Source organism: Zophobas morio, unplaced genomic scaffold, assembly GCF_036711695.1.
Source record: "Zophobas morio isolate AGI-343-1 ecotype UQ-CSIRO unplaced genomic scaffold, CSIRO_AGI_Zmor_V1 ptg000011l, whole genome shotgun sequence".
Taxonomy (NCBI): domain Eukaryota; kingdom Metazoa; phylum Arthropoda; class Insecta; order Coleoptera; family Tenebrionidae; genus Zophobas; species Zophobas morio.
The window spans coordinates 10,456,293-10,478,358 of record NW_026972116.1 but is presented as its reverse complement, the minus strand read 5'-3'; the positions used below and the strand labels follow the sequence as shown (position 1 = coordinate 10,478,358).

General features: G+C 36.3%; 1 protein-coding gene across 2 annotated transcripts; it reads right to left on the bottom strand.

The window, feature by feature from the left end:
* Positions 1–15,000: 15,000 nt before the first annotated feature.
* Positions 15,001–21,106, bottom strand: LOC135126904 (abl interactor 2). 2 transcript variants are annotated; one of them, XM_064053119.1, is made up of 6 exons: positions 20,849–21,101; positions 20,321–20,797; positions 20,095–20,271; positions 19,714–20,046; positions 15,492–15,791; positions 15,001–15,432 (listed from the first exon to the last, which is right to left on the bottom strand). In XM_064053119.1, exons 1-6 carry the CDS (start codon positions 20,871–20,873, stop codon positions 15,269–15,271), a joined length of 1,476 nt encoding a protein of 491 aa, XP_063909189.1. In that variant the 5' UTR covers positions 20,874–21,101; the 3' UTR covers positions 15,001–15,268. The 2 variants fall into 2 exon arrangements, with proteins under 2 accessions (XP_063909189.1, XP_063909190.1); XM_064053120.1 differs by lacking the exon at positions 15,001–15,432 and adding an exon at positions 16,384–16,471 and having other exon boundaries at positions 15,604–15,791; positions 20,849–21,106.
* Positions 21,107–22,066: the final 960 nt, after the last annotated feature.

Below are 22,066 nucleotides of genomic sequence, written 5' to 3'. Positions count from 1 at the left end.
CAAAGTGCAATTGTTGATGTCATAAAGCATAGATATCACTTCCATACTTTCATACTTTAGATAATAAAACTCGCTGAATAATGAAGGGCTACAGCATGAAAAGCAATAATTTTTAGAAAAATGTTATTTAAACTTTCTTTCAGTATTAATCACAGAATTTACATTCGAAATTTGGCATTTACATTTTCCGAAACACGTTGTATAGTGGCATACTTCTTTATTGATATTTTAATAACATGTTCATATTTTGCAACTTATGCAAATTTAATTATTTTTTTTGGGGAGGCTATAAATAAATATATTCCTATAACCTCGAAACAACTGCAAGAGAGAGCATTCGGTTTTGCATTTCAAAATTAAATTGTAAAATACAATTTTGAATTTTTTAAACCACAAGTGCAGCAGTATCTTATTTTATAAAATTTAAATATTTACAAATGTAAATTCTACTGTTGGTGGGAATGATTGACCAAATTTTGGTTAGAGTTTTTCCATTTATACGATATTCCCAATACACACATAAAATTTAGCAACAATCTGTCCAGTAGTTTGAAATTTTGCGTAAAAAATTTAACAATATTCTTTTACATACCGAGTCCGAAAAATGTTTAAACTCTAGTTGTTAAATCTACGGCGAAGAGCGTTATTACCTAGAAATATGAAGACTATATACATTTTGATGATGCCTTTTTACGTTTATATAGATTTTATGCGTTCACCTGAAATATCCTAAAACTAACAAATTTCATAATGTAACATAAATTCCACAGGGATCAGACCTTCATCATTCTTGCAAACAAAGGAATTTGTTTGTTGTGATTTTCGCGTTTTAAAGAAATTTTCCTGTTCTAAATCGTCTACGGGCGAGTTTGTATTCCAATAAGTAAAATGTAATCACAAATTGATAATAAAATAATTATTAGAATAATAATAAAATTGCTGTTCAAATCAAAATTTTAGATAACAACAAAAATATTGCACAAACTTGCATGAAGTTAGACGCTATAATCTGTGAGCTTACCTTAATTTATTACAAACAATAAACAAGTAGGTAGAAAGGATGAATCACCGGGTCAAGTACCTAACTTATTTTTACTTTGTAATGAAAATGTCCTCAAGTAAACATTCCGAGATTGATGAACTTTGTTAAACATTTAAAATCGGTTCAATAAACTAGTTTACAGATATTAATTTATATACATATTTATAAATCGTTTTGGAAAATAAAATTTAGACATGTTTTATTCACAGTAGGTATGCAGCCCTCTCTTGTGTGTGCAGAAATTAAAACCAGATTGCCAGTGTTTTCTAATACATATACAAATTGAAAATTTTCAGCAATAATTTTACGCACATGACTCTACGAACTAACATGGTTTTAATTTTTTAACTTTGTTTGCGCAGTTGAAACAAAAAAGTGGTATAGAGCTGTTTAGATAGAACTCCCAGCGCCTCTGAAGCACAATTAAAGAAAAACAGTTTCTTAGGAAAATAATAAAATTTGATTCTGCGAATTTTATTTTTTTACGATAACATTTATTTTATTTTTTAATTAAAAATAAAAATAAATTAAAATAGAAACAGATGTCATGACGTCATCAGTTTTTTTAATAGCGGCAAATATATCAATCTGGATTTAACGTAAATACAGTGAAATTCTTATAACAACATTATTTTATTCCCAGAATTTCAGGAAAATGGCATACATACACGGATTTCAGTAAGTCAGTAAAATAAATTGCCTCATACGTTATTTATTTTTTTGAGTCATTTTGCATAAACAATTCTAAAAATTAATTATCTTACGCTTGGGAAGTAAAAACTATAAAATATATATGTATTGATAAATCACATATATAAAATTACAATATTTTGCACATTTTATACCGGATGTATCCATCGAAGTTTTGAGATAATGTCATCAAATTGTTGGTGGGAATGATCAGTAAAATTTTGGTGGGCGTTTTACCATCCACAGGATATTTTTAAAATGCACTTAAATTTTCACGGCAATCAGTCCAGTAATTTCGAAGATTATCCGTTTAATAAAGTCGTCAATAGACGACAAATAAACGGAAGCGGAGACCTACTTTTTTTGTAATTTAAAAGTTATGTGAAGGAAACATGAAAGCAAATATAATTTGCCAAATGAGCTTTATTATAATAATCAAATGAAAATTATAAATTAGTACCGTAGTAATCATAATACTCGTAGATTACTTATTTCATTTTAATTGAATACGGAAAAATAAAAAAATGTAGTCACAGAGAATTGGTAGGCGCCAAGTGCGACGAAAGAAAAGGAATAGGTAGGTCTCTTTTGATGTTTAAATATTGGTAATTTTTTCACTGTCTATAAAATGCGACAGTTTGTGTACTCTGAATGCCGAGGCATTTTGTTTCAAAGTGTGATCATGATCACCAAAACTCGTGAGTTTATTCCTAACCTATATATGTATGTACCTTAATACCAAAACACAAGCAATACCGCATCTCAGAGCATATTCTTCATTAATGGTTTATTTAAATTTGTATTTCAATTTGTGAAAATTAAATCTACTATGGAGATTATTTTTTTCAAAGAATTTTCAACAGGTAGATATTAGAGTGGTAACTTACAATTTTACGTTTCACGAATGGAATGGACAGAAACCATTAAATTTTGTTACGTTAATCGCGTATTTAAAATCGGCGAGGGTAAAACTCAACAATTTATTTCTTACTAACTCTAATTTACACGACTAACTATACAACGATTATGTACATCCGCTTCCAGGCTTTTGTCCGGCCGGCAGCTTCTCCTGTAAACCATATTCGTGACCTTTGACCTTCTTCGTGTCCTTGTTTCTTTCTTCGGTCACTGGAAGGGGACACGCTACTTCTCCTACAGTTTCTCCAAAAGGCGAGCCGAGGTTGTGTGGTTGCATCGGCCCTCTCGCCTTAATCTTTCGTCATTTGGCCACCGCACTTCGTGCACCATTTCTCGACGTCTTCTCGACAACGGACCTAATAAAATCTTTCCCTAACTTTAGAGAGTGTCTTTTTTACTCCAGAATGAGCACCAGAACCTTCGTTGTGCATTTCTCGAAGTACTTCCTTGGTTCTAATGGCCGAAACCACTAACTGCATTGTGACATGCCTTCCATCCGGACTTTCCCAGTCTCGCTTAAGCAATCCGTTCGCAACACGCAAGGAGTCCCATTGAGCCCATAACGCCTTGAAAGGAGGTGACTGGTATGATATTTCCGACCAGCCAGGTCGTTCAATCCCATCTTCTTTCCATCTGAGAAGCGTCCTAATATCCTTGTCTTCCTCCTGGTCTTTTTTACACCGAACTGCAGTCCATTCATCATCTTCTACGACTGCTTTCTTCCTGCGCCTGCGGTTGAACCGTGCTTTTGGCTGCTCAACGTCATCGCAGTGTTTGCAGTTCTGATAAGCGATTAATCTTGCAGGCTTCGTTTCAATACAACGCTGATTCAGCTTGAACTCTTCATTTCCAAGACACAGGACTTCCCTCACTGGATCAATTGTCAATCCATGGCAGCTAATCAAATCCATTCCCAAAATAAAGTCATCTTCCATGCTAGCCACGAGAACCCGATGTCTTATTCTCAGCTGATCAATACAGATTTCTAGCTACTGATGCTTCGCCCATGATCGGCGTCGACTCTCCAGGTACAGTTTTCAATCTGATCGTTTTGGGTATAGGTCTACATCTTCAGCTCTCACGAATCCTTTACGAACAATTGACACCTCAGCACTAGTATCGATGATGATTGCTGCTGGAGTTCCATTAATCTTCCCTGGTACAGTTGAACTACTACCTCTGATGAAATTTCTTATTTTCACTTCGCTGGTGGCCTTATTCTCACCAGCGAACCCCTTCCCCCGAGTACCGGCTCCCTTTAGATATCGGTGAAGTCTCTGTTTTGTGCTTTTTCTTGGAACTCGTAATCTAGCACGACAATAACGTTTGAGGTGTTTCCGGCGCCCACACCTATAGCATTTCACGCTTTGCTTACGAGACACATCATTCTCCAGTCTTCGAAAGAGGCCATCCATTTGCTGTAAGTTCTGCTACTCTGACTTTGTGGCAGATTCTTGAAGAGTTGTACGCCACCTCCAGTTCCACGCACGAATCAAGGCCGTTTCTGTCGCAAGCTTATCCTGAAAAGTTGATGGTGCGTCGGAGTATGCAAGACGTACCAATCTCTTGACATCTGCTTCGAATTCTTGAAGGGATTCTACAGCTTTCTGGGTTCTTGTTTTCATTTGGGCAAAAACCTGTCTCAGATGTTCATCTCCAAATCGAAGTTCCAGAGCAGCAGTTAGGGCACTATATCAGTTTCTATCTTCTTCCTAGACAGAGTTTGGAGTCTCTCTAGCGCTGCACCTCGCAAAGCTATCACCAAAGCTATAGATTTTTGTTCTTCTTCCCAGAGATTTGGCGTCGCTGCTGCTTCGAACTGCTTTTTGTATGATGACAAGGTGTCTGACTATCATAGGTGGGTGGTGGAATCGTTTTGAGGCCAGACTTTACATAACATGAACCAGTGGTTGCTGCATTTTTTATTGTCTTTTCAAATTTCTTCATTTGATCTTCTATAGTTTTCATTCGATCTTCCACGCATTAATGCACTGATTTTTCTAACTCACTTTTTAACTGATGCTCGACTTCTTCTTTTACTTTTTCGTCCATTGAGACCATATTTCGTCCGACAACACTTTCCACAGTTTTTATGGGTTATTTAATTTCCTCTATTTCATTGTTGTTTGCTTCTATGTCCATCTGGAATTTCTCAGTTAAGCTGGTGATTATGTAATCTTTTTGCTTGTCTATTTTTGCGTCAATTTTTTCGTTCATTACTTCTATTGTTGCGTTCATTTTCTCGTCTCTTGCGTCCGTCTTCTTATCCATTGCCTTGTTTCTTGCGTCCATTTTTTCGTCCATTTCCTTGTTCCTTGCATCCATTTTTGCAAGCATAGCCATGATCTATTCCTCCATTATCCTCTATTTAAAGAGCCACGCGGTCCTTCTCGAAATGCCTCCGTCCCCGCTTCGAGACTTGTCTGGAGCACTCCCCGCGACTTCCGCTTCCAGGTTCTTCTTTAGCGAACGCCGCCCGGCCGCCGTCACCGGCGATGAGTCACCCATCAACGCTGCACATACTAGAAAACCCATAGGCGTCGTAGCAGGGCGGCGTATGGGTTTATTTCGTAACAATACATTCACGTAAGTAAACGAGTCCGACGTATTTTTGAATCATACAGCATTAAATGTTTCAAAAATACATAAATAAATTGTGAATCTAGAATTGTTTAGGTTGGTACTGATAAGAGAAGGTTTGTTGTTAATATAGTTCAACTTAGAAAAGGCAGAAACGAGAAATCAAGTTTTGTATTAATTATACTTAATAAATCAGCTGTTAATTTGTAAATAGACATTTTGTGGATTTTTAGGTATTCAAATGCATTTTTATTTTAAAAGTCCACCCCTGTTGTGTTCTGTTGCACCAGATAAACTCTGCTATCACATAGCACATAGGAAAACGTATATATGTACTACATTAGGCTGACCCAAAAATTAAAAATTAAAAAATTATCTGTCCTACCTTCGGAACAGTTGCTAAATGAGTTAAAAAAACTTTATGTAAAAGCACATGCATATAAAATAAGTTTTAAAGGTTGCTCAAAGAGAATAACTAAAGTACGAATACCAAAAATATATATTACTCTATTTCACATATTACACAGTTTAACAAATTATAAAACGGTGTAATAAGCAACTAAAGCAAATAGTTAATTGAATTATTCATCAATGTGTTTTTGTTGCAATTCGGATAGACTTTTCGATGAGCTTGTACCTGTAGTACGTTTTGCTTCTCACTTTCGTTTTTCGATAATGAAGTATTATATTCTTGTACAAACGCCACACCTCGCTCAGCACAGTCATTTACTACTTTTAGTTTACTGATACATTCAACATTTTGTTAATATTCATTATCACTATCCCAATATAAAGGATCTATATTTAAAAAATTAGAACTTAACCCTAGCTTATCGAAGAAGCATTTTGTTTTTTCAGTGACAAAATAGTCAAGCGAAATTTTATTTGCCAGCATTTCAGATTGAGTAACTGTCACTTTTTTACTTGAGTTCTTTTGTGGTTTTGTGAGAGCTTTAACCATTAGCTTTTTGTGTACCACAGAAATTTCGCTATCAAAAAATGCGAGTCCCACGAGTTCTTCCCCTAAATACATTTAAGATAAAAAAATACTGATAAATTTTTGTCATGTTTTTCATACAAGTTTTAAAGTTAAGTGGTTTTAAAATTTCAAACAGTTTGAGCGACCTTTTAGAGTTCAACAAATGTGTTACATTTTTTTCTGCAATTACGTATTCATCGAATGCACCCACTGAAGGGGTAGGAGCAATGTATTTTAAAAGTTTCGTTTTATGTCACGTCTGATAGGTCACTCTATACTACATACAATACTTACAATAGCTGACCATCACCTCACATGTAAAAAATGATCACCACGTTGGACATACTTATTTAATTCCTAACATCTAATAATATTAATTATTATTATTATTAATACCAATATTTATCACTAAAGCTAACGTTGTAAAATTTTTGATAGACGTTGTTAGACTTAAAAAACGTACTTTATGTAGAAAGTATGTTCTGTACTTCCCCCATAAAAATATTACTTTGAAAGAAGTCTTTTACTACAGGGGACCACAAAATTTACATTCTTTGTTGAATATACCAATTTTAGAGCATTTAAAGACTTCTGAATTTCAGAAATTCAATATACCAGGTGTAGCCAAGCCACAAATAAATTTAATCCCGTACGTCCACTACAAGACTACCTAGTTTTAATTTTTTACGTATGGACATTTGAAAATTGATGTTTTCGGGGAGTGGAGAACATATTTTTCGCTGCCTGTATGTAAGAACTTTAATCCCCGGTCGTAGTACATTCCCCTAGTGTTAGAATTAAGTAGGTAGGGTTATAAAAATTTCACACATTTGTCGCTTTTCAAAATGTCTTTAAGATGAACATGACGTCATAAATACACTAGTTCAGATTGACCCAAATCAAAAGTTCAGAGGAATTTATTTAGACCAACAGAACAAATTTTAATATAAGACTTGATTAACCAGACCCTAAAAAATATCTCCACGGCTGACGCTCATAAAGGCCCATTTCGGTTAAAAAAATCTATGAAAATTACACTTTTTTAGTTCAGTCACAGTACTGTGGAAAAATGTCTGCAGAAAATCAAATTTTTGCCATTTCATTTTATTGTCGCCATTGCCAACTTTGTTAGAGGTTTTGATTGACATCTATTAGCCGTAAAGTTCCAAATTACTCTCAAAATAGAAAACTAACAATCAATATAATATATATAAAATACTAAAACTATCCTCCTCCCGCTCTCCTTGTAGGTAGGGCAGGGATTAACTTTGAAACCTTAAATAGGAACTGTTATTTTTTATTGCAGATTCGAAGTCTACGGCTTGAAGAACGTCTGATTTGTCTAAAACATGTTTTTCTTTCTTGATAGATGGCGCTGAATCGAAGAAATTCAATTTTTTTCGATTTCTATTACTGAGAACCTACGCATACGATTCTGCAATACGTTGGCAATAAAAAATACCACCTTTTAATTTCAAATAATTTTGAAACTGTGACCTGTGGAAAAATGGCTGGCGAACAAACTTCTTTTGTAATCCAGGAACAACGATGTGGACGAAATAGTTTTCTGTTCCCTTCGGGGTGCTTGATCAACGTAAGTCCCTTTACCTCTCACGTATCAGCGTGCTTGATTTAGCTGAGTTCCCTCGCCTCTCATCTATCAGGGTGCTTGATTTATGTGAGTCTCTTCGCCTCTCACTTATCAAGGTGCTTAATTTACATGAGTCCCCTCGCCTCATCATTTTTCAATTAAAGTAAGTACTCAAAATGATGGCCTTCGAATTCAATTATGTATATTGAATCTAAACTGAGAAATGTGTCTGCTTGAATTACGGCACAAGCATTTATGATCGCTCAATCAGATTCTCAAGTGTCTGGGTCTATTATTAGGTGCTGAGGAGATAGGTTGAATCAGAGATCACACTAAAACTTAACAACCTTTACTTATGTTTGAAGACACATTTCTGGGGATTTATAATTATTCCGTATTCGTTGGGCTTGCTGAGAACTTGGTCCACGTGCCCCAGATGTTCAGCTCAGTTGCTCGAGGAGATTAAGATATCGTCGATGTACACGTGTACAAAGTCTATACCTAAGAATATGTGATCCAGGAATCTTTGAAACGTTTGACTTGCATTTCTTAACCCGAAAGGCATTTTTATAAATCGAAACAGGCTGAAAGGCGTGGTCACGGCTGTTTTCTTTTGGTCATCTGGATGCATTGGAATCTGGTAGTAACCATTGATTAGATCTAGCGAGGTGAATTTTGGCACACCTTTAAGATTTTGCACTAGGTCATGAATATGAGGAACGGGGTATTGATCTAGTCTCCACACGCCCTGTAGGACCCGTCAGCTTTTGCCACGAGGTGAAGGGGACTAGCCCACTCTGAGGAGGAGAGCTGTACGATTCCAGCTTGAAACATCCGCTCGAACTTTTGTTTCGCCACTTTGAGCTTGTCGTCAGCTAGCTTGCGCGGCTTACCATGGGTCGGAGGGCCTCTCGTTTCTACATGGTGTACTACGTCGTGCTTTGGGGGTGGACACATCACCAAGGAAGGTCTGAGCACATCGGGATATTTGCGCACGAGGTTTTCGTACTCCGGTTTTGAGTCGCATAAAATAGCCCGAAGTCCAACCGTCGCTGTCCGTTTTTGGGAGCACTGCACCTGTATGGAGGTTTTTTGATCGATGAGTGCCATGTGCCTCATGTCCACTAGGAGCCCGAAATGATGCAAGAAATCTGCACCCATGATAGTGTCTGTTGCCTCGCCCACTAAGAAGGTCCACGAGAAATATCTACGGAGTTCAATGTTTATATTCACTACGCGGTAACCGTGAGTCCTGATGCGAGATCCACTGGCACTTTGCACATCTGTTGTCACTTGCCGAACCCCCCCATTTTTGTACTTTAGTGGCAGAACACTCACATCACTTCCCGTGTCTATAAGAAAATGTATCTTGGAGGCGCGGTCCGTCACGAAGAGGCGTTTGGAGGTGCGCGTACTCGCAGAAGCCGCCTGTACTTCCGCGGTTCGAAACCGTTTTTTGTAAAATTGCAAGGCTCGTTGCATTTGTTGTCCTTTTCGCCGAAGTGGTACCAGCAGAGGTACCTATGAGAACTTTGTGAACGCTGGCTGCTCTTCGTTCGGCTATTTCTTCGTCGGCCTCTTCCTTGCCTTTCTAAACGGTCTAGACGTCTATTTAAATGTTCGACTTGGCGCGTCAGTGCCGAGATGGCGTCGTTAGTAGGGGCGCCCTCCGTCGTTGCCGCGGACCGGACTGCAGATGGTGCAGACTCAAGAGTTTTGTCGGCGATGACTGATGTAAGAGTCGGTCGAATGTTGTCAAGCATTTGTTGCCGGAACAGCTCCCAAAGCGTCTTTTCGTTGACGTAGGACGTTTCGCCTACAAGCGACTTCATATGACAGAGGAGTTGCGAAGGCGTCTGCGTTCCCATTTCTAAGCCTGAAAGCAACTGTTTCAATCGCTGACTTTCTGAAAGTGAGGTTCTGGCGATGACCGCTTCCTGTAACTTGGTGTATGGTCTTTCGGGATCAGGCTTGGTAATTAAATCAGAAACTTCAACTGCAGTCTCCAGAGACAAGTTACAAGGCACGTGGTGATACTTTGTGGTTTCTGCCGTCATTTCCGGGCTTGCTGTATTAAATCGTGAACCATAGTTCGGCCTTTTGCGACTAAAATGCAGGTAAGGTTATAGCGGCCGTCACAGCTGATGGATTGTTTGTTTCGCTTGTTTTGGGTTCGTCGTCGATCTCGCCCATTTTCAATGTTTGCACGTGGTACCCGAGGATTGCGATGACGAACACGTGGATGCAGCAGTCTTTTCGCGTTTTGTATTTGACGGCTTTTCGGATCACGTCGGGGGTCACCATTTGTGGGTCTATTAATAGGTGCTGAGGAGATAGGTTGAATCAAAGACCACACTAAAACTTAACAACCTTTAGTTATGCTTTTTGTTGCCTTATTACAAACGTCTGTCTATCGTCTTCGAGACCTCATCACCAACGGGGAGAGTCGGTCCTAGAGATGGGCGATGTTTATCGATGATGGTGAAACATCGATGTTTTGATTTCGATGTACGATGTTTTAACATCGAATTTGCCGTCTTCCTACCATCGATGAAACATCGATATTTTCAGAAACATCGAAATACGACATCGATCTAGAATTTTGGCCTTGGGCACACGAAATCGTGAATCTCGCTAATGACATACATTACCAAATATGAAAAATGTTCTTGTTTATCATGTAATTAAAAAATAACATCCATTAATAATCTATATGACAATATTATATTCCAAACATCGATATTTACAAACATCGATGTTTTGACGTCGATGATTTTTGACCATCGATGGTCCACTTTCGATGTTACATCGATTTTCAACATCGATATTTTCTAGTCGATGTCCCATCTCTATCGGTCCATCTTCTTTCGGCTGGTCAGGACGGCGCAAGCGCGCTCTGATCATTTTGTTTGCTTAACAACTATTATACTTGCCGCCACAACTGTTGTTGGTTCTTGTTTGTAACCGTAGCTCCACAAAAAGAAAACTAAAATCTGGCAGGACAATTTACCGGTCAAGCTGTACTAATCCAGTGACCATTGAAATTATGGAATCATAATCGAGTATTTCACGTGCTACCATCGAATATTATTCTAGACGACCACCATGTTGAAACCACATATTCTGTCGCACTTTTCAGCTCTCTTCTAAGTTTTCAAGTAATGTTGGTAGTTCAAAATGGTTCCGTACATGTCACTATTTAAGTTTCCTTCAATAATGTGGCGAATCTTTTTTGATTATTTACAATGAAAACGTGGTATTTTTTACTGAAAACGTATTGCAGAATTGTATGCATTGGTTCTCAATAAGAGAAATCCAACAAAATTGAATTTCGTTTATAACAGCGTCATCTATCATGAATCTAAAAAAATCTTTTAGACAAAAGATCGTGGACAAACCCTACGTACTTTTAGCCGCAGAATCCGAATCTAGAGCAGGTTTCAACGCGAAAGGGTACAGCTGGTGGGAGTGCGCAGAACATTGTTTTGGTTTGGCCTTACAAATATCCTCAGAGCAGTGGCAGCGATTTGAAATATCAAAATATTATTGGTGTTAATAAAAATATCAATTTTCTATTTTATTAGCGTTGACATTATACAGTAGCGGTCATTTCTACGGAACCACTCGATAAAAAGTCAAGTTGATAGCCCTGTCATCTAGTACTTTACGCCGAACGCGGTTGGTAGCGGTAGTTGATATGGCAATCGAAACTAGCACAACACGAATGTTTCGGTTGCCCTCAAATATGCCGCACTGTATTCCGTGCAGACTGTATGTTCTGTTCATCTATTTATTAAAATAAAATATCTACATTAACAATGGGGCCATCTAACCTGTCAAATTTTTGACACATATGTTTTCCCCCAGAAACCCGTCAAGGTCACTTACACCAAACAAATTTTGAAAATTTACACTAGGGAGTGGTTCTATAGAAAAGATCGCGACTTTAGAAAATGAATTTAAAGATTTTTGTTAATGCTGTATTATGATGTATTAGTTGAATAAAAAACTAAGTAAAAGAAGTAAAAAGGTAAGTGAGCAATAACAACTGATAAATTACGGTATAGTGTACAGTCAAAGCTATATAAACGACAATTATGCTAAAATATGGACTGTGATTATTATTTCGAGGTTAAAGACAGAAAACGTTAAGCCTTATTGTAATCCGGCTTTATAGTATTGACAAATTGTGCCAGAAAATTAAAAACCATGTAACTATAGTCATGGGTTGCTAATTCTCAGGGTTTTATCCCCGCTTTTATCTAAAGATTTAACTGTTGATTTAAGACTAATCGATTATAAAATAGCGTATGATACTGGTTTATAATGTGGGTTTCGTGAATTTTTTTACTCATGCTATTGTAAGGATCCAATTCGAATTTTTAAATTTCAAACGAATTCCGCGCGCACAAGAAACGGTTAGTGAGAAGAAGGAGAGGTTGGCAACCAACCACCCCAAAGAAACAGACGTGCGCAAAGCGAAGGTGGTATTGTCTTGAAAGATGGGTCACTTCGCTTTGACCGCTTGGAGAGAACGGTCGACTTTCTTTCGAGCGCTTCGAGCAACAGGTTGTATTTTTAATTGTGAATTATTCTGTGCCTTTTGCTGTTGTGTTTTGTTTTTCCAGTGTTGATCCAGTTCCATTGGAAAACCTAGCAGCCACCGTTGAGCCATTGGGTGTTCCTGATTTCTCACCGTTCTTACGACGAGGTTTTTGTGTTCCTTTTGGCGGTAAGCTGTGTCGGAATCTTCGCATCTTTGGAGAGGTATGTTTTGAACACCTGTTTCGCCGCGAGTTTCAAGCCCCGACGATGCTTCTGACCTCGTGACACTTCGACGCGTGCGCTTTTTTTCCACTAATCTCGTTTTTTTGTCTTTCATTTAAAATCCATCGCAGTAGGGCTTTACAGGAAGTGATTTCTAGTTCGGGCCATGCTTTATTTAGCTATATTTGTGAAATCTGTATTTTGGATGGCGGCAAACGAGTTGTTATTTTCACCGTTCTTTGTTCAGGCAGCGGCCATTTTGAAGCGTCCATTTTGTTTCTTTTAAACGAGCACATGTTTTAACTGAATCTATTGAACAAATTAACAAACATTGTGGGTCATGGGGGGACGTGCCTTCTATTCCTTTTATTTAGCCCATCGTTTATACAACGCCACAGGATTCATCGTATTTTGCATCGCATATTTTCGACGCCTATTATTTGGAATGACGAATTCGTCCAACGCCATTTTGCAACTGCAGCTTGTCTGCCATGTTTGTTTATGTGTTTTGTTTGGGGAAATGTATGTGTAATAATGGCCCACAATGCAGCTAAATAATTTCACGTTTGAATTTTAACCAATAACTTGACTGGACACGAATTAATATTAATCACATGTAAATCTGTTAACTTTACAATCTTTCACCTCATGCAATTTGTCTTTGTCTCACAATTTTAGCTTCAGTAATTTTCTTTGTTGTATAATTTGAATTGAATGTACATTCCATGCTCTACAGTTTTGACCTAACATAATATTTTGTTTGCACAAGTTTATTTCACACCAGATCTTTGTTTTATAAATCTTTGCTAAGTTTTGATCATGTAAGTGTTTTGTTGATGAATGTTTCTCTCATATAAATTATCGGATGTCCAAATTTGATCTCAATTAAGAATTATTTGTTGTTGAATTTCCGTAAGAGTGTGTGGCGAATTTAAATGTTGTTGATTGCTCTTTGTTGAAACTTTAACATTTGTTCGGTTGTAATGTCATATTAGGGTTATAGAGTTTGAACATTTAAATAGAATTGAAGGTATATAACACAATAACATGTAGTGTCGGCGATGGGCGCAGTTCCTAGTTGCGGTAGCGGAATGTACCGCGCTGTCTGCACAAGACGTGCAGGCTTTGAACTAGATTTCAGTGGGAACGGTCTTGACGACGAGGTAGTAGTTGACCAGACTTCACCGCTAGTTTTAGGCCGAAACGGCCTGCTTGGACGGCATGTTCGTCATGGAGGGGTGCTGTCTGGCAGGCTTGGTGTAGATAGAATCACCGTCGCGAGGGAAACCAGCCCAGACCGGGAGCTCCAAACTTCGCTCACGCTACGACACCCCCTCTGGGTATTTTGCTGTGCTCATAAATGAAATTGTTATATTTTGTTCTATGTTTGTTCGATCGCCACACTCTCATAATGATTCGGGTTCTGCCATCCAATTTACATATGTGTAGGTCTTGTGTTTGTTCGGTTTTTCGTGTGTGTATGTCTGTCAATCCGCGAGTGTTTTTCTTTCAAATATCTTAAGGGTTTTGAAATGTAATAAAATGTCGTCCGGGAATAAAACCAAGGGGGTTTTTGCGCTGAGGGGTAAATCTTCGCAGCGTATTTCCCCCTGTGAGGGTGGTGCCGTTTCCCCCCCTCCAAAACAATTTCTGTTAATTATTTCTTGCGCTCTCGACAGTGTATGCACTTGTATGAAAGAACGTCTTCCCGCCACTTTTCAAAACCAAAAAAAAAAAAAAAAAACACACAACGTAGGTTCTCATTTGTTAGACGATCACAGCCAAGGCCAAACTTTGAATTTTTGAATTTTTCGCGGGCCTTTCAAACTGTTTCAAGGTCAAATTTTAAGGCGGGAAGTTTGGGTTATCACACTATAATCCCTCACATTATAAACGCGTTGTTACGTAAACCTATTTTTTACCAAACAAATAAATTTATTTTTATTAAATGGTTATGTATTCTATTGTAGAAATTGCTCTATTTTTAATTGTTTTTGAAAGAAATATAACTCAGCGGAAGCCGATCCTCCCTTCTCAATACATCGATGTTACGCCACTGCTAGCCCGACTACAAGTTGCGCAACTTAAGTCCCGCCCCTGTACCCTTTCGTGGTGTAATTACTTCTACCTACAAGGAGAGTGGATAGTTTTTTGAACTGGAGTATTTCTCCCATGGAATGATTAAATTTGGAATCTGGATATTTTTTGTAGTGCTAATTTTTCGAGATATTTGAAAGTTTCAGGTTAAAAAAAAAATTAGCCTGTATATAACATAATGGTTATAAGTACACGATTTATTGTCATATATATGCAAAAACAATTTCATTTTTTGGAGTTTTAGTCATCGTAGAATAATTTCATATCTAGGGTGTAACTTCTCAGGACGCGGCCACCAATCTACGTCAAGGGTAAAAATAAATAAAGATCTGGTCATATACTACATATATTTATTATACTTATAAATGTATTACAAATGCAAGAACAAAAATATAATAAATACTAGAATTACGTCTGTGGAAGATGATTGATACCTACTACAAAAAGGAATTTCTTTTCATAATTAATTAGAATATTTTACGATCCCACATTACATTACAGTTACCTACAGCAAGTGCAAAATGTCTTAATTTCAGAATTATATATAGGTATAACAACTCCGTATTTCGTTTATAGTTTAATGTAGCTTACAAAGAAAACCTATTTACACACATGGCTCAACATAGTTCCCAGGGAATAATCCAGTGATGCCATCCATAACGCCTTCCCACCATCCATCATCATTTTTCTTGAGGACGTAAATAACCGCACTTTCTTGAAAACTGAGTTCGTCATCTTTATCGGCATAATAGTCATAAATTGCGACCACTACACATGACATAGAAAAATTAGATATCAAAAAGGACTCATCAAACAGCAAATTGTACCTTTCTCGATGTAATTCTTTGGTACCCATCCCGGTAAATCCTCCTCGTCAGGTACAATCGGCATAACTCCACTACTGTGGGGTCTACCAAAGGATTCATGTTCGTCCTCTGGTGGAGGCGGTGGTGGTAGAGGCGGCGAATGTGCTCCACTACTCCTAGCTAAACGCTGGCCATGGGCATGGGATAGCGTATGCATCCCTAGACTACCATGAGGAACGGGCGCATGCTGGGTCATCATCATTGGGTGGTGTTGGTTTGATAACTGCATTTCTTGTGTATTTATCAGGGGTGAAGGAGGTGCTGGGGAAAAAGTTTGTTAATAATAAAAGTTTGTAAGGCCACATTCAACTCGTAGCTATTTTAGTCTACCCAGTCTTCAAGGAATCGTATTTAGAAACCTGAGAACTGCGATAATGGTTGGACCACAAATACTACTTGGGATCGAACACTTCTGATTAAAACAGCTACGAATCGAACACAGTTTTAATATAGTACACACCAAAAGGAAAAAAGTAGTATACGGTCTGATTACATTTACTATTTTATTACTAACTGCATCGGCTACAGTTTTAAAAAAACATCGTAATATAATAGTTATTAATGATACTAGTTTGACATGGACATCATAATGAAAATGCATGTGATAGGCCGAGTGGTTATATCATACTAGTTTCATTATATCAAACGCGTATCATTCAACATTTTATCTACGACGGCCTTAAATTGTGTTAAAATAAAAAAAAGTGAAAATTTTAATTTGGAACGTTTAAATAATCTAGTGTATTTGGCGTTGCTGCAATATCGCGTGTTTTTAATTTTAAACAACGCCAAAACAAAAAAATTTTGAGTATTCAAGCCGCACATTTCAAGCAATTTTTCAAGAAAAACGTACATGATGGGTAGTGTGCGTGATTCCGATACAGACAGTATTCCATCGGGTGTAGAAGCGACAGCGAAAAACATCGTGGCTTCGCTGCTTCCTGAGAAATCAAAAAAGTCTTACGAGGAAAACTACTCAAAGTTTGAACAATGGTGTTAAGGAATTAAGAATATTTACAAAAGGTATTTCTTACATATGTTGAAGACCTTTCGAAGCAGCGGAAACCTTCCTCATCTCAATCTTAAAGTCCGTTACTTTATTGAAACATAATGTTTACTTAAGTGATTATGCGCACTTAATGCGTTTTTGAAAGGAAAATGTGAGATATTCTTTAGGAAAAAAAATCTAAATTTTGAAATAAATAGAAATAAAGAAGACGAAGGCCAATTTTCCAATATCATATCAAATATATACTAAAAAATTTTCAAAGATTTTTTTGCTACAAGTGGAAATTTGCAAATCAGCCTGTGGATATTAATTATACGTTTGGAAAATACATAGGACATTGCTTCCGACGATCATCTGCGTCATATTTGAGAAAATTATGGATGTCTTGAATTTCACTTGTTTCATTACGAAATGACACCGTCGTAGATAAAAAAAAATATGATGCACTTCTATCGTCTACAACTTGATTTAGGATAATCAACACATGGTTTTTTGGTGCTCTGAAAATTTATGAAGTGAAATAAACTGAGGTGAAATTATTAGTCTTCTCAACTTATAATGAATAAAAACAAATCTACAAGTTTTTGTTACAAAGCTGAGGGTAATATATAATTTGATCGTCAACCGTCCAATATTGTTATATTGTTGGTAAGTTTATTTAAGCTACTCATGCAGCTAAAAATTCGAAAAAAAAAGCTGCAATAAGCTCCTTTTCTGTGAAAATTACAGACTTCAATTTTCAAAAGTTGTTTTTTTCGTCAATGGCAGGAATGGAACACTACAATGACAATTTTGATTAAACGATATTGCGAATACCTTGAAACTAGTGCTCTTCAACGTCGGTTCGGTGCAACTTATGAAATTATTTAATCAAAAATGAATCAAGATATCGATAAAAAAGAAAAAAAATTACATTAATAACATTAAATAAAGTAATCGCAATAGTGTGCCATGAAATTTATTTTAAAATGATGTTGGCACTGCAGCTATTGGACGGCTTACTTGACAGTTATTTCACCGTATCAGTAAAATCGAACAAAGAACGTTTTGGTGTTGCCAACATTTTTATTTTAAAAATACACTGCCCGACAAAAAAAACTGGACACTTGAATATTTGTAAATTTAGGATAAATGTTTAGTGTTATTACTTTTTTTTTACTTTTTACTGTTTCCACGTGTTCTACAATAAAGTTATGTTTTCTAGTAATGAACCTATTAATGATTGTTTTTTTGGAATATTTTTTACAAAAGTTCGACCAGTTGTAGGTAATCACAAAAAATTCAAGTGTCCGAGTTTTTTGTTTGTTTTTTTGTAGGGGCCTACCAGAAAACTTTTTTTCGATTATATTATTTATAATATTAGGCATTTCCTCATAATTAAAGTATGTGGAGTAGTGTGATTCTCCAGCAATAAAAACTAATTTGTTGACATTTTTGGAAGTCCAGTAATTCCAAAGTGGTTATGCCGAACCTGTCTTCAATATACAGTTTAGTTGGATACCACTGCGTGATTTAATTAAAAAATGAACTGAGATCACACAAACAAAACAAATAATTTAAGAATTAATGTTTTGCAATATCTTACAAGATCCTCAAATTTTTAACTGACCAGAAATAATAGACCTCCGAAACTACTGAGCCAATGTTGTCAAATTTTGTATTATTAGGAACTTCATGTACATGATGGTAAAACGCTAACCAAAATTGGGCGAATCATCCCCACCAACAACGTGATGATATCCCTCAAAATTTTGTGCAATAAACATAACTTAAATTTCATAAAATAATATTCGTCCTGTTTTTGTTTATTATTATAATTGTTACTGTTCAGATATTTTTTTTAGCTACATAATACGTAGCTACGCAAGTGAACCTGACAGTCCTGTGATAAGGTCTCCCCATTTTCTCAAAAAAAAAGTATGAATATAGTACGTAATAATAAAACAATAATTATCATAATAACAGCTCCTCACCCAAAATAATATTCAGACCGTTTGGCTCCATTGAAGTTTAATTAATTAATTAAGCAGTTATCTCTTCCGTTTACGGAGAAAAATCAATGAAATTTTATTTTCTTTTAACACAAGGGCATGTGAACGCTGATGCTTGGTATCTGAATTTGCTAATCGTCGAGTTCTTTGGAAGCGTAAACATAAACATCGAAGTTAAGCATTTTACTATTACTGAGAGGGCATTTTTCCCATTGATTAGTTGTTTTAAATATATTTTTTATATTGTCCGCACTTGTAATGGTTCATGACATTTGTCTGAAATTTTGTACGTCATTTAAAACAAAAATTTATAAAAAATATCTTTATTGAAATATCCATCCTAACATGCACCACATCGTGTGGTTGCATCCTGATTCAAAAGATATCAGTAATTACGTCACAATTATTTATGGAATGAAATTCGCAAGTATGTTTATATAACTTCTGCAGATAAATAACAATGACAACAAGATAAGGATTAAGTATGCAATTTGTTTTTTTTTTTAATAATGTTTTGGGGACACATTAAAATTAATGACTAAACAAAATTTTTCCAGTTTAGATTTATCGGTTTTATAAACACACTGTCATGACTTTTTTATAGTAGTAAAAAAATAATTACAAAACTATTAAACGCACACTAAACCCCAAAAATTGCGAATAAGCTTCACAATTAAAAACTGAAAATTCTCAACTCCTAATAATAAATAACCTGAGAGCGACAGGATCTTATATAAAATGTTCAAAACATACTTAAATTTGTAGTTTATCAATGGGTCCATTTTTTAACCATGCATGTACAGATTTTTGCAAAGAAATAAAAATTTTACAATAAATTAACCAAAATTTGTCTAATCACCCTCTAAAAGTTTGAAGACGTCATTTTAAATGTTTGCTAAGTAAATTCCAGTTGCCATAAAAAATCTTCAAATTTACCTAAGAAACTTGATTTTACTTTAGGTCACACGGAATTCTACATACAATAGGCTGCTAAATCAGGTTTTAAGATTATATAAATATATTTTAAAATCATTAAATTATTTACTTGTGGGTGAAATATGTTAAACACAATCTAAGACATAATTTTTGGAATTTTGACACCAAAAACTTATTTAATCCTGCCATTAACGCTATATGTTGCCCGCACATTTTCAATTTAAATACTGTCGTTTTTTTTACTTACGTGGCATGCTCATGTGATGATCTGCTGTAATGTAGTTTCCAACATTTCCTGGTGGAGGCGGTGGGGGCGGCGTTTGTGGGTGTTGTTGAATTTGAAGCTGTTGCTGACTAACATTCATGGGATGTACCATCCCTACTTGTGGAGGTGAAGTCATTTGATGCTGATTAGGGGCCATGGGTAGAGTACTGTAACCAGGCCCCCTCTCAGTAGAGCGTCTGGCATGACCAATCGGATAATTAGGGGCATAATGACTAGGGACTTGCGGGGGAGCCACAGCGGGAGGGGTGCGATATTCGCGACTACCTTTACTGAGTGTACCTCCTGAAACAGAAACTACAAACAAAATTGATTTTTGTCTAAAAATATAATCGACAAGTCTACCTTTACTTGATGTCCTTGACACTTGTGGAGGCGTGGGTGGTTTAGTAGTAGGAGCCGGTCCTACCATGGAATTCGCAGATATTGCACTTATTGACTGGATACTCCCCTGACTGGAACCCCTTTGTTTTTGTCTTGGAGTGCCACTACTTCGTACACCGTGACCAATATCATCATAAACTAAAATTCATCATGTGTCTTAATTTCTACTAGATTTGTAGTAACTTACTGTTGTAATCAATAGGTTTTCTCAGATATTTTATTGGCTTTTCTGGATTGGCAGGAGCGATAATTTTATACTGTCGACTAGTGGATTTATTGGCTGTCAAAACTCCAATTTCACGTCTCGCAACTTTTTCTTTATGAATCATTACAGTCTGCGAAATGTGGTTCATCTGGCTTTCCATTTCCGCCAACTGTGCTGTTTGCAACTCCAACAATTGAAGAAAATTGTATGCAAGTGTATTGATTTGATATGCCACACTTGCTAATGACTGGGTGGTGTAATTTTTGGTTTCTTCCAAAGCGATGCGTTTATTATTTGACTGAAAGTAGTTTGCTTCACAGTATTCAGCCACCCTTTCCAGATTCGTGTGATTATCAGTTAAATTGCTGCGCCCTTCCGGAATTTCAGAGCGCAGCAAAGCTGCTAATTCGGCCATCGCGTCGCAGTCGCTCACAACTCCAGACTCTCTACTGGGGCTGCCTAAAATGCTTGTTTGTTGTTGATTATATTAATTAAATGAAGAATTATTACCGTGGGCGTAGTATCCAACATTCATAACAGACAGGATGTTGACACACGGTGGTACATAGTATGAGTAAATTCGGTTGATGGGAGGTTGCGAGTGGAAGTCGGGGGCTACACAGGCACAAAATATCGCATTAAATTTGAAAACTTACGCGCGGTTAATTAAGAATTACAAAAAAAAAGTTCAAAACTGACACTCAACTACGGACGTATAAAATGGATGACGGCAACCCGTGAGGCATTTGCACGCATGCGTTTGGTCTAACCATGGCTGCCAATACACAGATGTCTAACAGGAAAAGCACTAAGTGACACCAATATAAAATAGCCCGTGGGAAGTGGAAACATTCGTATTTTTCTGATGCTTTTTTTTAGGCTAAAATCTTTCACTTTAATCCAGCCCAACAAATTCATACTTTTTTTATTTATTTTAATTTACAGAATAGGATAACACGTTGAACCTGATTAATTAACAAAAACTTTAAAGAAAAACTGTAGTGACTATTAAAGTTTGTGATTTTTTTGTCAATATATTTAAAATTTTATGATGGCACACCTGATGTAAAATTCAAATTTTTGGCACCAATGCAGTTCCTGCAACCTTCTCATTGATTTTTACGCGCTCATGTCAAAATTGAGAAGTGTGAACTGGCATCGTAACATTGCTGCCAAAAATTCAGAATCGCTAACCCAAAAAGTTGCTTCAATCATTAATAGTCATCCGGTATTTTGTTGTTAAGAATTATATAAAATATGAAGTAATTAAAAATATGGAAACATTTTTTTTATATGTATAACACATTTTTCACATACAGAATGTTACAATTACAAACGCAATAAATATTCATAAAAATATAATATTAGATGCATAAAGAAACTAAAAAAACTATATATATAAATATTAAATTAGAATATAACTTCCGTCTGTTCGAATTTTTATTAGACAGATAATCTCTGAAAGTACTGAACCAATTGTCAAATGTCTGTGTTACGAATATCGTGTATATGGCAAAACGATAATCAAAACTTAACTAATCATCCCTACCAACAATTTGTTGACGTCATCTCCAAAATTTACAGTTGTATTATTTAAATTTTATAATAAATAAGATTTCCATGCAGTTGTTATCATAGACATCCTGATTTTTGGAAAAAAAATCAAAATTGCAACATCTTGCAATTTAACTTTGAAAATGCAAAACCGAATGCTCTGAAATTTTACAA